Source organism: Siphateles boraxobius, unplaced genomic scaffold (genome assembly GCF_051911475.1).
Source record: "Siphateles boraxobius isolate OS27281-9 unplaced genomic scaffold, OSU_SipBor_1 130, whole genome shotgun sequence".
Taxonomy (NCBI): Eukaryota; Metazoa; Chordata; class Actinopteri; order Cypriniformes; family Leuciscidae; genus Siphateles; species Siphateles boraxobius.
Window position 1 is genome coordinate 10,604,509 of NW_027508734.1, and position 14,522 is coordinate 10,619,030.

A 14,522-nucleotide genomic window follows, 5' to 3' on the forward strand; every position below is an offset into this window, starting at 1 on the left:
CCTCTCAACAAATACTGGATGATGTTACAAATAATAAAATGATTGTTTACAAACTTTCTGTGAGGCTGTTAACTAATATCTTCTCCCATAGGTGCTGATTTATGTTTCTGATTTATGCAGGTTGTGTCAGACCTTGTTGCTTTTTGTATTGGTTAAAATACAATACTGGCTACTGGCGATGGACAGGATAGAGCCGGTCCCTCCAGCCGATATGAGGTCAGGGCACTACAGTCCCTACTTCCCTGTACCCAAGAAAGGCGGTGTGTTACGACCGATCTTGGACCTGCGAGTTTTGAATCAGTCTCCTCAGACTACCATTCAAAATCCTTACGCAAAAACGGATTTTCGAATGTATCCGTCCCCGAGATTATTCTGCAGCGGTCGACCTGAAGGACATGTACTTTCATGTCTCGATTCTTCCTCGACACAGGCCGTTTCTACACTTTGCGTTCGAGGGTCGAGCATATCAGTACAAAGTCTTGCCCTTCGGGCTGTCCCTGTTCCCCCATGTCTTCACGAACAGATATGGCTCCTCGCTAACAGATATCTGTAGAGCTGCGGGCTGGGCAACACCTAACGCGTTCGCTAGATATTATAGCCTACGTATAGAGCCGGCCTCCTCCTGTGTTCTCACCCTAAACGGGTAGAAGCACCGAGAGGTCCAGCTCTGTCGGCTTGCTGCACCCTACTGTGCACCCTTATTACTCCAGAGTAAAAAACCTGTTGAGTCCTTCAACACCCTCGCCCCGGACATGGCGGAGCATCTGGCGCCAGGCCTTTATCCGCTGAATCCTTGAGAACCGGGTCTAGGCTGGGTCCCATATGTTACCCCCTTTCCACCAACAAGAACCGGGTGCTGGTTCAGAGCCAGAGCCAAAGCTGGTTCAGAGTGGGTTCGACTGACGAGCTTAATAAGAACCGATTTGCCTTTCCACCGGCTAGAGAGCCACAACAGAGCCAGATCTTACGTCACTGTATACGTCTCATGTTGCCCAGCAACGCTAGTGCGGTAGCGCCAAACAGTACGCCAGGCTTGTTCGAGATGCATCGGCTTCTCGCAGATCGATCTCCGCATGACATCAAAGCACTGCAATAGCGATCTAAAAGCACAAGGATTCGTATGTTCTCCAAACACTCCCGCAGCTCCGATCGGTCCGCGCCGCTCCGATGCATCTCGAACAAGCCATCAACAATAACGGACGTTGCAATACTATGGATGCTCATGGGTTTACAAAATACATCGGAGTCCAACGCGTTTGTGCAGCTCGCCGTAACTTACATAGACGGATATTTATAATCGAGCTGCTATTAGCTCGACTAGCTGCTATTTAAAAATGGCGGTCACAAGTTTCTATTCGTCTTGTTGGTCACGGTAACCCCGCCCCCAGCCCCTGACGCAAGTGGTTCTTACTTGGCTCTGTTCTAGACCAGCAATGATTTGGTGCTACTTAAGAACCACTTTTCCTGGTTCGGAGCTGGTGCTTTGCGTGTGGAAAACCAAAGAACCGAATTGAAACTAGGCTCTGGCTCCGAACCAGCACCAGCTCTGCCTTGGTGGAAAAGGGGTATGTGTGACCCTACGGGGATCCCATATGTGTATATTTTCTCCACGGCTGCTCCTATTCGGAAGCCTGTGTCTTTCCCTTGGGCTAAGTCACCCACTATTCATATGTAGTACAACCTTCGGGCTAGTCCATTTGTATTTTCCACATAACTCCTTGAAGAAAGGGGCTTCTGCAGCGTTCTCCTTCCTAACAGAAAGGGCACACTTTCCCAGTGTTATCCAATATCTGTGGGTACTGCCAACCGTACTCAGGGCCGCATTAATGCACAGTCTAATCTGGGCTCCAGCACAGGGCCCCGGGCTGAGGGAGGGCCCCGCGGTGGTGACAGAAAAAATAACCGGATTTTTGAAAGAGTTGACTGTTCCTTTAAAATTACGCTTTATTGCTTTCCATCTAATGTATGTGTGGCGTTTCAAATCCTGCGCGACAAAGACTTCTGTCTATCAACTATCAACTCACAGTATCGTAGGCTACACCAGACGCTCGTCACTTTCAGTTCAAGACAGTCCAAAACAGTTAAATCTAAACCAAAGAGGCAAAAGTTCACTTCAAGAATGGACAAAGTGTTGTCGATAAGTTTGAAGTTCTGTGTTTGAAAGAACAAACAGAAAGAGAAAGCACAATAGCTCTTTATGAAGCATCCAAACTTCAAGCCGCTTATAACTGCTGTTCTCTTTCATCATCTCGTGTTCGAGATCCACCTATGGGAAGGGCATCCGTACCTGACCTCTGCAGAAGCATCCAATTGCACCAAGTCTGGCTAGACAGACAGAAGCGCGCAGCCAATGCCAGGTGAGGCCAGACCCCCTCACCTAAGGGCATATAACATCTGGGCGCGCTGCTATTCCTCAGTTGACATTCGCTTCTCGCGATCTCTGCATCTCACAGCTCGGTTGGATTTTTACACTGCTCACCTCGTGTCTTCAGGAGGACATATCGACCAGATCAGCCTCCGCCGGACGTGACAGTTGTTTATTTTTCAACTACTGCTGCTTTGCATTCGGAGCCGCCCACGCTCTCGCTATTTTCACCGTTTCTCCTCACGGCTGCCCGCCACGGATTTCTCCGTTTTCTTCGCTGGTATGTCACTGTCTAAGCCTGCAGCCTCTCCAGGGGATAGCATGTCACGGGCCTGCCCGGCCGCGTGTGGTGCCCTCATCGCAGCTAAGGATCTTCATCAGCTTTGCGTGGTCTGTTTGGGTCTTAAGCACGCTCGGGAAGCCCTTGAAAACCCGGAGAATTGCAGTTTCTGCCTCTTGCTGCCTAGGAAGCTGCTAAAACGCCGTCTTAAGGTGGCAGTGACACAGTGCACCGGGCTCAGCCCTTCTGACTCGGACGGGGGACACGGTGATGACGACGCGCTACCGGGGGCCTCCCGGGGCGCAACGTCTCTCGTCTGGGCTGACCAGCCCAATCCCGCCTTCCCCGAGGAGGACATCTTCGGGGACAACCTCACTCTCGTCCACGACCTGCCCGGTTCTGGCGAAGAGGAGGATGCGGCCATTCTTGGGGTTTCAGAGGACGAGGAGGCCATCCCGCCCTCTGGTGTTCCCCAGGCTACGGCCCACGCGGTTCTGCCTCAAGCCATCCTCCTGGAAGTGTGTGAGCGAGCGGCCGCTCGTCTCAACATCGAATGGCCGGCACCGCAGAGCGCCACCGACCAGGAGAGGGATATTTATGATGGGAAAGTGCTGGGACCCCCTCCCGGCCCGAGGAAACAACTCTTCCCCATCCTCCCGGCGTGCGCGAAGCACATGAGAAATTATTGGAGCGACCCGCTCGACTTCAAACACGGTCTCACGGGACTCGAGGTTAAGGACATGGCGGCGCACGGTATGGGCGAACCTCCCACCGTCGAACCTTCCATCGCCAGGCACCTTAACCCCGCTCAGGGCGGGCTGCTCGCTCCCCCCAAGCCGGTCTTGCCCAACAAGATGGACCGTTTTGCTGCCTCCGTTCACCAGGCAGCGTATAAGTCCTCGGCCGTGGCTGTCAGGGCCCTTAACGTTTCTTCGCTCCTCTCCGCCTACCAGGCGGAGATCCTTGAAGAGTTAGGGCAACAATTGGAAAAGGGAAATCCTTCTGAAACCCTGTGGAAGGAGATCCTAACGGTGAACGACCTCGTCCTCCGTAACGCTCGGCAGGCCGTCCAAGCTTGCGGGCGCTCCATGGCGCTTTCCGTGGTCGGAGAGCGCGCGCTCTGGCTGAACCTGTCGGGACTCCCTGACAGTGAGAAACGGCGCATCGCGGGCGCGCCGGTGGAGCCCGGCCGGGCTCTCTTCGGCCCCGCCGTCGCACTGATGCAACAACGGTGTGACGATAAGAAAAAGGAGGATGAGGCCTTCAAGCTTTGCCTTCCTAGGAAGTCAGTCCCACGCCAGGCGCCCCCTGTGCGTTTGCCTAACCCACCGGCCACGGGACGACAGTTTCATCAGGGCAGAGAAAAGCCCCGCAACAAACCACCCCCTCGGCAACATAACCCAGCACCTACACACAAGCACTGGGGTAAGCCCGCTCCCGCCGCGGCCGCGGCCGGGAGACCTGCGAATTCCAACCCCACCGACTCGAAACGCAAGCGGCCTGCCTGATGTTCAGCCGATGGGGGCTTCGAGTCCATGTTCACGGGCCGCAAGCCCTTCGGACTCCCCTCCTCTTCTAGGACCCCCGTCCAAAAAACCCAGGGGGTCCCGCGGATGGGTCAGCTCTCCGTGTGTAAACGAGACTGCCCAGCTCGTGTGTTCGAGAGATGTGTGTTTTCCCCCCACGTTCAGGGGGCCCTTTGTAAGGGAAAGTTTAAGCTCAGTGACACCACACTGCCCACACTCTGTTCCCCTCACTCTCTCAATAAAGGCTTCGGCCCCAGTGTTTGCCCAACACAAAACACACAAAACACAAAAAAATACGAATCAAATGAATTCGTTTCGGTGGGAAAACCTCTCTCCGCAGAGAGAATTCATCTCACTGCAGAGAGAGGAAATCCCTCCGAACCCCTGCATGTCGCCTCTAGTGTACCCACTAGATGGCGCCATTGCATCACAAATAAACCTGTCGGTCTCACACAGCTCCGCTCTGGCCCGAGCGGGAGCTCTCGCGAGTCACGAAGCGGCTTGGCGAACCGTTTCAGCTCCCGAGTGGGTGATGCGTACAGTAATGCAGGGTTACAGATTGCAATTCGCAGTAAAACCCCCGCATTTCAACGGCATTCTCTTTTCTCACACGGAAGAGAACGCCTCTCACATTCTGAAAGAGGAAATTTCATCTCTCTTAAACAAGGGAGCGATTCAGGTGGTACCTCCCAATCTGATGAACCAGGGTTTTTATTCCCGTTATTTTCTGGTCCCGAAAAAAGGCGGCTCTCTCCGCCCTATCTTGGACCTTCGAGTGTTGAACAAACATTTGAGGAAATACAATTTCAAAATGCTGACACAAGGCGCACTCGCCCGTGCCATAAAACAGAACGACTGGTTCACATCAGTCGATCTGAAAGATGCTTTCTTTCACATAAGCATCTATCCTCCGCACAGGAAGTTTCTTCGTTTCGCCTACCAGGGCATATGTTACGAATTCACAGTTCTTCCGTTTGGACTCAGTTTGAGTCCCCGGTCTTTCTGTCTGTGCGCGGAGGCGGGCTTAGCACCTCTGAGAATATCAGGTCTGAGAATCCTGACTTATATAGACGATTGGCTCATCATTGCCGAATCAAAGGAGAAGGTGTTGCAGGACACCGACCGTGTGCTCGCGCACATCACATCGCTCGGGTTTCAAGTGAATGTGAGCAAGAGCAATTTCACGCCCAGTCAGAATGTCATTTTCTTGGGCTTGGAGTTGAATTCGGTCTCCATGCGAGCGCGCCTCTCTCAAGAGCGCGTTCGCTCTCTGATGAACTGTCTGACGCAGTTCAGAGAAGGGGCGAAAGTGCAATATCGCACATGTCTCAGGCTACAGGGTCTCATGGCTTCATCCACCCAAGTTGTGCCATTGGGACTTCTGAGGATGAGGGCGTTCATGAAATGGGTCTTGTCACTACATTTCAGCCCGATTCGCGACCTTTGCCGCTCGGTAACAGTGACACGCGCCTGCTCGGCGACCTTGCGCCACTGGGAGAGCGGGAACTTTTACGCACGGGGAACCCCTCTGGGGGCGGTTACGATGCGGAAAGTTGTGACGACAGATGCGTCCTTGACAGGCTGGGGTGCCACCCAGGAGGGCAGAACGGTGAACGGTCTGTGGCCAAACAGACTACGTTCAGCGCACATAAACTATTTAGAGCTTTTAACCATTTGGAAAGCTCTGAATCATTTTCTGCCTCGCCTGCAGGGACATCACGTTCTAGTACGGTGCGACAATACCACGGCTGTGGCTTATATCAACCGTCAGGGCGGCATGCGCTCGTCGAAACTCCACGCTCTAGCTTACAAGCTTTTGGTGTGGAGCAGACGGGTTTTCCTGTCGTTACGCGCAACTCACGTTCCGGGCATTCTGAACAGAGGTGCGGATCTGCTATCAAGGGGAAACCCAATCTACGGAGATTGGCGTCTTCACCCTCAGATAGTGGAAATGCTATGGATGAGATTCGGACGGGCGAGCGTAGATCTATTCGCCTCGCGCGAAAACTACCATTGTCCTATGTTCTTCTCTCTAAGGGACATGGACGCGCCCCTCGGGGTAGACGCACTGGCCCACCCATGGCCCAGAGTGCTCCTGTATGCTTTTCCTCCCCTGTGCCTGATAATTCCCTCATTGGCCAGGGTGAGAGAGCAGGGCCTGTCTCTCATTCTGATAGCACCCAGGTGGCCCAAGGCACCATGGCTGGCGGAGATAATTCCTCTGTTATACGCCGAGCCGTGGCGCCTTCCCGTTCGCACGGATCTATTGTCCCAAGCCAACGGGGAGATTTACCACCCCCACCCGGACAGGGTGGCTCTCTGGGCCTGGCCCGTGAGAGGACGAACCTGAACGCACTTGGGCTTTCGCCGCGTGTGGTCGCCACTATTCAGAATGCCAGGGCCGTCTCTACACGGTCCTTATATGGCTGTAAGTGGCACGTGTTCGAAGGGTGGTGCGATGGGCGCGGTCTCACATCTTATCAGTGCTCAGTTCCTGATATTTTGTGTTTCCTTCAGGACCTCATGGAAAAAGGGAGGTCTTTTTCCACCATTAAGGTCTATTTGGCTGCGATTTCAGCCTGTCATGTGGGTTTTGAGGGCTCCACTGTCGGGCAGCACCCTCTAATCCGCAGATTCATGAAGGGTGCACGCCGCTCGTTGCCAGTCATCAGGAGAACTGTTCCGGAATGGGACCTCTCCATGGTGCTGGAAGCACTGTCTCAACATCCTTTTGAGCCCCTGGGGAGTATTTCCCTTAAGCTGCTGTCCTTCAAGACAGCTTTGCTCTTGGCCTTGGCATCTGCCAAACGTGTCAGTGAGCTACATGCACTCTCGGTTCACCCCTCGTGCACTAAGTTCTCCCTCAGTGGAGATAAGGTTTCCCTTAAGCCTAACCCGGCCTTCATGCCGAAGTGCTTCCCTGCGTTCACTTCGGAGGTGTTGGAGCTGTCCGCTTTTCACCCTCCACCTTTTACCTCTCTGGAGGATCAGAGGCTGAATGCTCTGTGTCCAGTCCGTGCTTTACAGGCTTATATGACCAGGACCAGCGCTTTCCGGAAGAGCGACCAGCTCTTTGTTTCATGGGCCCCTCCGCACAGAGGGAGTCCCATATCGAAGCAACGCCTCTCACATTGGGTTGTGGGCGCTATAACTATGGCTTATGAAGCAAAGGGAGTGCAGCCCCCAAGGGGCATCAGAGCTCATTCCACAAGGGGCTTAGCCGCCTCTTGGGCTTTGTTTAGGGGAGTGTCACTGCAGGACATCTGCTCCGCTGCCAGTTGGGCTTCTCCTCATACCTTTGTGCGTTACTACCGGCTGGATGTCACCAGAACCTCGGTAGCACATTCGGTTTTAGGGGTTGGGTCTTCTTAGCTCTTCCCTGTACCCTGTTGAAACCAATAAGAGTGAATGGCCCGGCTGGTCATGTTCATTCTTGCCACCAAACATTTACTTCCCGTTATGGGTTTAGTTTATGTGCCTTGGTGGGTTGGGGGTACTTTCATGTATGTGTCTCATGCATGCTTCATGTCCTGCGTGTCCACAGCAGTCGGTGTGGCGTCACCTTTGCAGGTTCATGATTAATGGACGTGTCAGGCACCGCCTCCCCGGGGTGACCGTCTTTCTCTGGCTTTCAGAACCTCACTGTGAGTGTATTGGGCAATCGGGGAGCTGTCCATGTCTCTCCCATAGGTGGATCTCGAACACGAGATGATGAAAGAGAACAATAGGTTACTATCGTAACCCCGGTTCTCTGAAACATCGAGTGGAGAGATCCACCAGCTTTGCCCCGCTTGCTGCACGAGAAGCGAATATACTTACTGAGGAATAGCAGCGCGCCCAGATGTTATATGCCCTTAGGTGAGGGGGTGTGGCCTCACCTGGCATTGGCTGCGCGCTTCTGTCTGTCTAGCCAGACTTGGTGCAATTGGATGCTTCTGCAGAGGTCAGGTACGGATGCCCTTCCCATAGGTGGATCTCTCCACTCGATGTTTCAGAGAACCGGGGTTACGATAGTAACCTATTGTTTCTGACTCTACTGATGATAACGCGTGTCTATTTAGCTCCCCCTGCTGTCGAGAATCGAAATTGTAAAGGTGAAGCAGTTTTTAAAATGCAGTTCAAGAACTAAATGTGTTCAATTCAGCGTCATGCTCATGCATAGACATACGGTTAGATGGCATATTGAATTTAATACGGCTGAAAACATGGAGGGATAGACATAGTCACCACGCTCACTATATAGGTCCCAGATCGTGTAATTTTCACAACTCACAATTTATTACAATTGTTTTATGGAGTTTTTGTCTACTGAAAGTTTTTTTTCGGAAAGACCTTCCGTTAGCTGAACAATCGGATTGTTGTTAAACAGTACAATCGAATGCACTGGATTCTAACCCTCACAGCCTCGTTTTCATTCCTGTCAAAAATGAAATATGGCGCAGAGCTACTCTAACCAAGGTCAAGTATCTGCTAAGGTCTTTAGTACTAAATGTCATCTTTGAACTACAGGTTCTGAGATCGACTTGGCATGAGAAAATTTGGTGATTGTATGGTTTAGAAAATCCATTAATAATAAAATCAAATGTGTATGTAGGCTATGCTGTAATATATGTGTCCCATAGCCGGCTCTTGGACTATGAGGGCACCCTGTAACTTGTTACTGATGGGCCCTATGTGAATATGAAGGCCCCAAAACCTCATATACTATTGTCCCATACAATTATATTTATTTGAACCTCTCTTTAAGCTTCTTTCTTTGCGTGAAAGGTATTGAAAAAATAACTATTTATTATTACAGCATAACTTAAGTTGAAGTGAGACTAAATTTTAAAATATTGCCTAATTTTTTATTTGTTGCCTAGATTATAAATGATCCAACAAAATGAGCCTAGAGAGAGCAATGGAGTATGTTTTAGCATACTTATTATTTACACCCTTCACAGTGTTTTGAACGTCTGTAAAAGATTCACCTTGAAATAAAAAGGCAATTAAGAGTGTATATTGGACATTTCAGATTTTCTTTTTTTACTGCTCAAACCAAATTTTAGTAGCTAGGCTACAGCACTGGAAAAGACTGGTCCAATCAGATTGTAACCTATTACCACTAAACTGGTGAGTTTAGTTTGTTTGACAGATACTTTGCCAAAGCAATGGCGCAAAACCTATTTTACGAAAAAACTGCAGGGTTATCTGTTAACTTGCAGGCAAACAAAAAACTTTCATCACAATTAGGCCTTGTGATTGTCAAAACATTTGGTGATAAACAGAATTTCATTAAGAATAGTAACAACGTGAAAATGTTTACATCAATTAATGTGGATACATATCAGGTACAGTATAGCTATGTTGATTTTTCTCCAGGAAAAAATCTCTCACTAATGCTGTAAACATAGTGAGCTGGTAGGTAGGCCTACTGAAGTTTAGAGTTAACAACTCAAATAAATATAATGCGGTTTTTATAATAATAACGTTATAATATTTTTAATGATATAAGCAAAAATATATGATGTAATATATGGCATATATTTAGCAAAATACTCCTCTCTATAGTTAATTTTTCTAGCTATGCCTGTGGTCTGGTCATTAAATGGCTTTCGTGAGGTAGGCTAAATGTTACGTCAAGTGACATATTGTTCTAAAGCTGTTTTATTAACCAAATTTCGCGGTTGAAACTGCGATTACATGAGACATGCTACATTTCATCAAGTTGTAGGCCTACTGTTTCTTTCAACATAATAGTTCATTCGTGTTTATTTAGCCTACTATTAACTAAAGAAGAACTTTAGATCAGTTCACGTGCCGCTTGAACTGAGGCGATCACGTCACATTAAAGAGCGCCAAAACGGTATTTATTGTTTGAATTTCGCAATAAAATTTACAGAATTTGAAAGCTGAGACAAAGTTATCCTGCACTGTCAGTGTCCTCTTTGCTTCGCGATTTTTCATTGAGTGAAAAAAAAAAACTGAGGACAGCTATGTGTGAGAGTTGGCCCTGCATGTCTTCAGTATGCAAATAGCCTTATTTAATTTAAAAATCGCAGCCTCTGCGTGATTTTATTCTCCTCTAAACAACTAGATGGCACAACATTTGCCGCATAAAATATATATTAATCATTCATATAAATCTATTGTTAATACTGTGGCCATATTACATTTGTATGGGATCTCCTTCAAAACCTCCAGTTTATAGTTTTTAAATATTTATTTTAATATATATTTATTGAATAAAATACATTTCTTTTATTTGGTAAAATAAACAGAAAATACTACAAACTTTGCTGAAGGGGTTGTTTTGAAAAAGAATTAGAAATCATGCAAAACATAGTAGCCTACTTTAGCTAAAGTGTTTGTATCAATATAATGGGGGCCTTTTGCCCCATCCTGGTGATTCTTTCACCTCCAGAGAGCAAAGCCCTCCTCGCCACCTCGCACATTTATATGATTTTTAGGTGAAACACACCCCTGTGAAATTTGATTTCACTGAGCGATCACACGAGACATTATACATTTCAGTGAATTTTTTCTGGTTCCTTCAACAAACCTTCTTCCGATGTTCATGTATGTTTATTTTGTGCTGTAAAACAACTCGTTGGAAAAAGAAGGCCTTGGCCTGGAGATGATCGGTTGAAGCGCGCTCCCGCTTAATGCACCAAAACGATATTTATCATGTGAATTTCGTAATAAAACTTTAAAAATATGAAAGCACATAAAATCACATCTTTGAAAATACATAAAATAGCAAAATAAATATGGATTATATTTATATTATTAAATACACAACAGAAAACTTGTTAGGCTAGCCTTTTATTTTCTTGCTGCTGCAGTATCCATACGTTTTGTAGCATATAGGCCTATGTAATTTTATAAAACTTCACTTCAAATGTGAACATTTTCTACAAAATGTAGGCTATTAAGCAGACATTATACTTTATATATATTTATTTTTAATAAACATCTGTTTGAAACTTAACGTTACAATGTTTATAACTATTTCGCCGTTTGTAGGCCATTTGATTAATGTAAACCGTTCATTAACATTTTTGAAGAAATTATAGTCATTCAGGTGTAATTCTATAAGCATGAGGAATCGGATACCATACAATTTTAATATAGCCTAATAATTAAAGGAAACATTAGCCTACACAACATAGCAGACGTTTTTTTCCTCAGCTAAGTGACGTCAGAGCCATTATGTCGTCATAAAGAGTTAGATTATTTTTAGAACGTAGCGCGTTATTGTAACTCTCCACACTTTACTCATTTACTGAGTTTGTAGCTGCTTTAGTGTGATTGATACACAACAGCGATTCGTTATGGGACACAGAAGTTCGCGAGTACAACCGTTCACGGATAGCGAGCAGGTTCACGACCTCCAAAACCGTGACCGCACACCAGGCTCAAACCCCAGCAGCGGCAGCAGCAGCACGGCGGAGAAACATCTTCCTCATCGGCCTGACGAGAAGAAGACGCCTGAGGAAGAGGCAGACCAGCTTCCCATCTCTCGTCTGAAGAAGAAGAAAAAGAAAGTGGGCAACTTCTTTAAGAGTCTCTCTTTCAGATGGAAGAAAGAATCCACCGAAAAAAAGAGCTCAGATCAGGGTGACATGATGAAGGATCAAGAGACGGAAACATCCAGGAAAAGTACCGACGGTAAATGACAACCATGTTATGAGAATATATATTTAATATCCTACATTAAAAAGTCACTTCATAATTTACACTTTTCTGCCCCTGTAAGATAGTTTTAAACACACCTTTTCTTTCTTTCTTTATAATAAAATAATTAAGTAACCTCAAAGGTGTAAAATTTGTATTATACTTCGTACTTTAAAAATCAATAGCTGAACAATTAGTGGCTTAATTTACTTTAATATCAAAGAATCGCTATTCCTAACATCAGTTTTTTTTACCAGTTAATAGATTGCTAGTTAACTTGTACTGATATTCTCTTTAGATCAAAAGTCTCTACAGTCCTCTAGATCTGTAGAGGTCATTGATCTCGAGGAACCTCCTGTCGATGATCCTGAAGTCCTGCCCGCTGCTGAGCCTCTGGTGCAAAAAGAGCTTCAAACTCAAGTCCACGACGCTCCAGTCCGTCTGACAGCAGGCGAAACGTCTCCTCTCCGTAACCAATTGAACATGAGACCTGAGGGTGAGTTTCCTACCACAGTCCCCAACAATAATCTCACAATATCTGCAAAGCACCATTAAACATCGTCTTCTTCTCTTCATCTTTTAACAGACGACATTTACTGCCGATATGCAATTGGTTGTAAGCTGGGGCAAGGTGGATTTGGTGCCGTCTATGAAGGCACTCGTTTGGCGGATGGCCAGAAGGTTTGACTTTTTTTTTTTTTTACTTACCACTACTAGTTTAGCTAATTGTTTTTGATCTGAATTATTTCTCAACCTTTGATATCTCACTTTATCTTATGCAAGACATCTTACTGTATCATATATTAACTATTTAGGGCTCTTCTTGACCTGTTAAGATTTAAATTCTTGCTTGGAATTTATGATTTGATCTCTACACACATTAATTGCTTTTTGTTTTGTCCATCAGGTGGCAGTGAAATGTATCCAAAAAACGGAAAGTACAGAATATATCAGCATTGTGAGTAGTAGTGATTTTTCAGCAGACAGACTGAGTCAAATCCCTATTTTAAAACAATATGACATCATATAATGTTTCTTTCTTCCAGCCTGATCATCCCGAACCCCTTCCCAAAGAAGTCGCTCTGACAATCCTGGCCAGTAAAAAAGGTCCAGCGATGGACATCATCAAGCTGCTGGACTGGCAGGACCAGGAGGACTTCTACGTCATGGTCCTCGAGCGTTTCTCTCACTGCATGGATGTGTTTGAGTTTGTGAAACGCAACGGCGGCAGCATTGAGGAGAAGATTGCGCGGCACATCATGTGGTCGGCAACACTAGCCGCTGATGCGTGCTGTCGCCGTGGAGTTTACCATGGCGACATCAAATTGGAGAACCTGCTGATAAACGTCAGGAACCACGATGTCACACTCATTGACTTTGGATGCAGCGATCTCCTGACAGAATCTGCCTACACGAGATACTGTGGTGTGTATTAGTTCTCAAAACTCTTGTGAATCAGTTAACTCTGCTGGATGCTGAGACGACATGCTTTTGTTGAGACTTACACATCAGACAAACACTCTTTCCTCCAGGCACAGTTAGGTACTGCCCTCCCGAGTACAGAATGTACGGCGAGTTTCACGGAAAGCCGGCGACGGTCTGGTCTCTGGGGATCCTCTTGTTCAGAATGGTGTGTGGATACTTTCCAGACAGTTTCGACTTCTACAGGACCAATATGAACACCTGGTACAAACCTGACTTGACAGAAGGTGATTTGTTTATTAATTCAAGGCAAAACTTCATAGGCTTTATAGGAGGTGGCTGTATAGATAATGCAGAAATTTGTCCCGGGTGTCTGACCTGAAGATCTTACAGCTTAGAATAATGAAAGTAGAGTGGATGTAAAGTTAACGGTAATAATCAGACGTCTGTCTCTCCATCTTTCTCACAGAATGCTGCGAATTGATCTGCTCCCTTCTGCAGCAGAACCCAGAGCATCGGCTTGGTCTGGACAGGATTATTCTACACAAATGGTTTTAGGTACTGAGCTAAAAACTATTTAAGATGTATTTTGAAAATCTCACCTGTTCTAAGTGTAATGAATTGCAACTCCGGAAGTGTCATCTGTTCAGAGAGATCTCTTTCCGTTTGTTGAAAAAATCCACCAAAACAAGAGCTTAGGATGAGATGAAGGGCCTGAGACGGAAGCATCCAGGAGAAATACTGACGGTAAATGACAAGCATGTTATGAGAATATTGAACTCTATGTAGTTTCCTGGAGCTCTTTACATGAAAAGGTCACTTCATTATTTACACCTAAAAATTAGAAACTGGAACTTTTCTCACTTGTTCTGAGTGTACTGAATTTAGGCAATAAAACTCATTTGTTTTTTATTTGTTCCAGGTGTATGAGCGGTCACAGTCACTCCAGAAGTGTGTGTTCAGCTGTGTGTCCAGCGGACTGAATCGACTGGACTCTCCATCATCAGCCTCTTGCATCTTAGCTTGAAGAAGCAACATTAGCATCTGACGCTATTGCTTTCAGAAGGATGTGGAAATAAATAATTGTACTTTTGTAAATAATTTGAGAGTTGATTCGTTCCTCTTAACAGCCGCAGAGGTTCCTGTCAGGGCTTCACAGAGATCTACTATTAAGTTAAAAAAAGTTAGACATATTACCACACAGTGCCTACAACTTGTGTAAAATTGTATATTTTACATTTCATATCCACAGAAGGAAAGACATGGTTTTGCT

General features: G+C 46.6%; 2 protein-coding genes across 2 annotated transcripts; both read left to right on the forward strand.

Moving 5' to 3' along the window:
• Positions 1–6,250: 6,250 nt before the first annotated feature.
• LOC143736504 (uncharacterized) lies at positions 6,251–7,543 on the forward strand. The gene has a single exon (XM_077227205.1). It carries the CDS (start codon positions 6,251–6,253, stop codon positions 7,541–7,543), a length of 1,293 nt encoding a protein of 430 aa, XP_077083320.1.
• Positions 7,544–11,484: 3,941 nt separating this feature from the next.
• On the forward strand, positions 11,485–13,973 carry LOC143736505 (serine/threonine-protein kinase pim-2-like). The gene is made up of 7 exons (XM_077227206.1): positions 11,485–11,821; positions 12,126–12,323; positions 12,414–12,508; positions 12,735–12,785; positions 12,874–13,252; positions 13,360–13,536; positions 13,719–13,973. Exons 1-7 carry the CDS (start codon positions 11,485–11,487, stop codon positions 13,805–13,807), a joined length of 1,326 nt encoding a protein of 441 aa, XP_077083321.1. The 3' UTR covers positions 13,808–13,973.
• Positions 13,974–14,522: the final 549 nt, after the last annotated feature.

What these genes read in the sequence shown, in the direction of transcription:
- LOC143736504 (XM_077227205.1), top strand. Translation starts at nt 6,251, where the DNA reads ATGGCCCAGAGTGCTCCTGTATGCTTTTCCTCCCCTGTGCCTGATAAT.
- LOC143736505 (XM_077227206.1), top strand. Translation starts at nt 11,485, where the DNA reads ATGGGACACAGAAGTTCGCGAGTACAACCGTTCACGGATAGCGAGCAG. An exon ending in ATCCAGGAAAAGTACCGACG is followed by an intron (nt 11,822 to 12,125) that starts GTAAATGACAAC and finishes TATTCTCTTTAG; the next exon opens with ATCAAAAGTCTCTACAGTCC. An exon ending in TGCCTACACGAGATACTGTG is followed by an intron (nt 13,253 to 13,359) that starts GTGTGTATTAGT and finishes TCTTTCCTCCAG; the next exon opens with GCACAGTTAGGTACTGCCCT.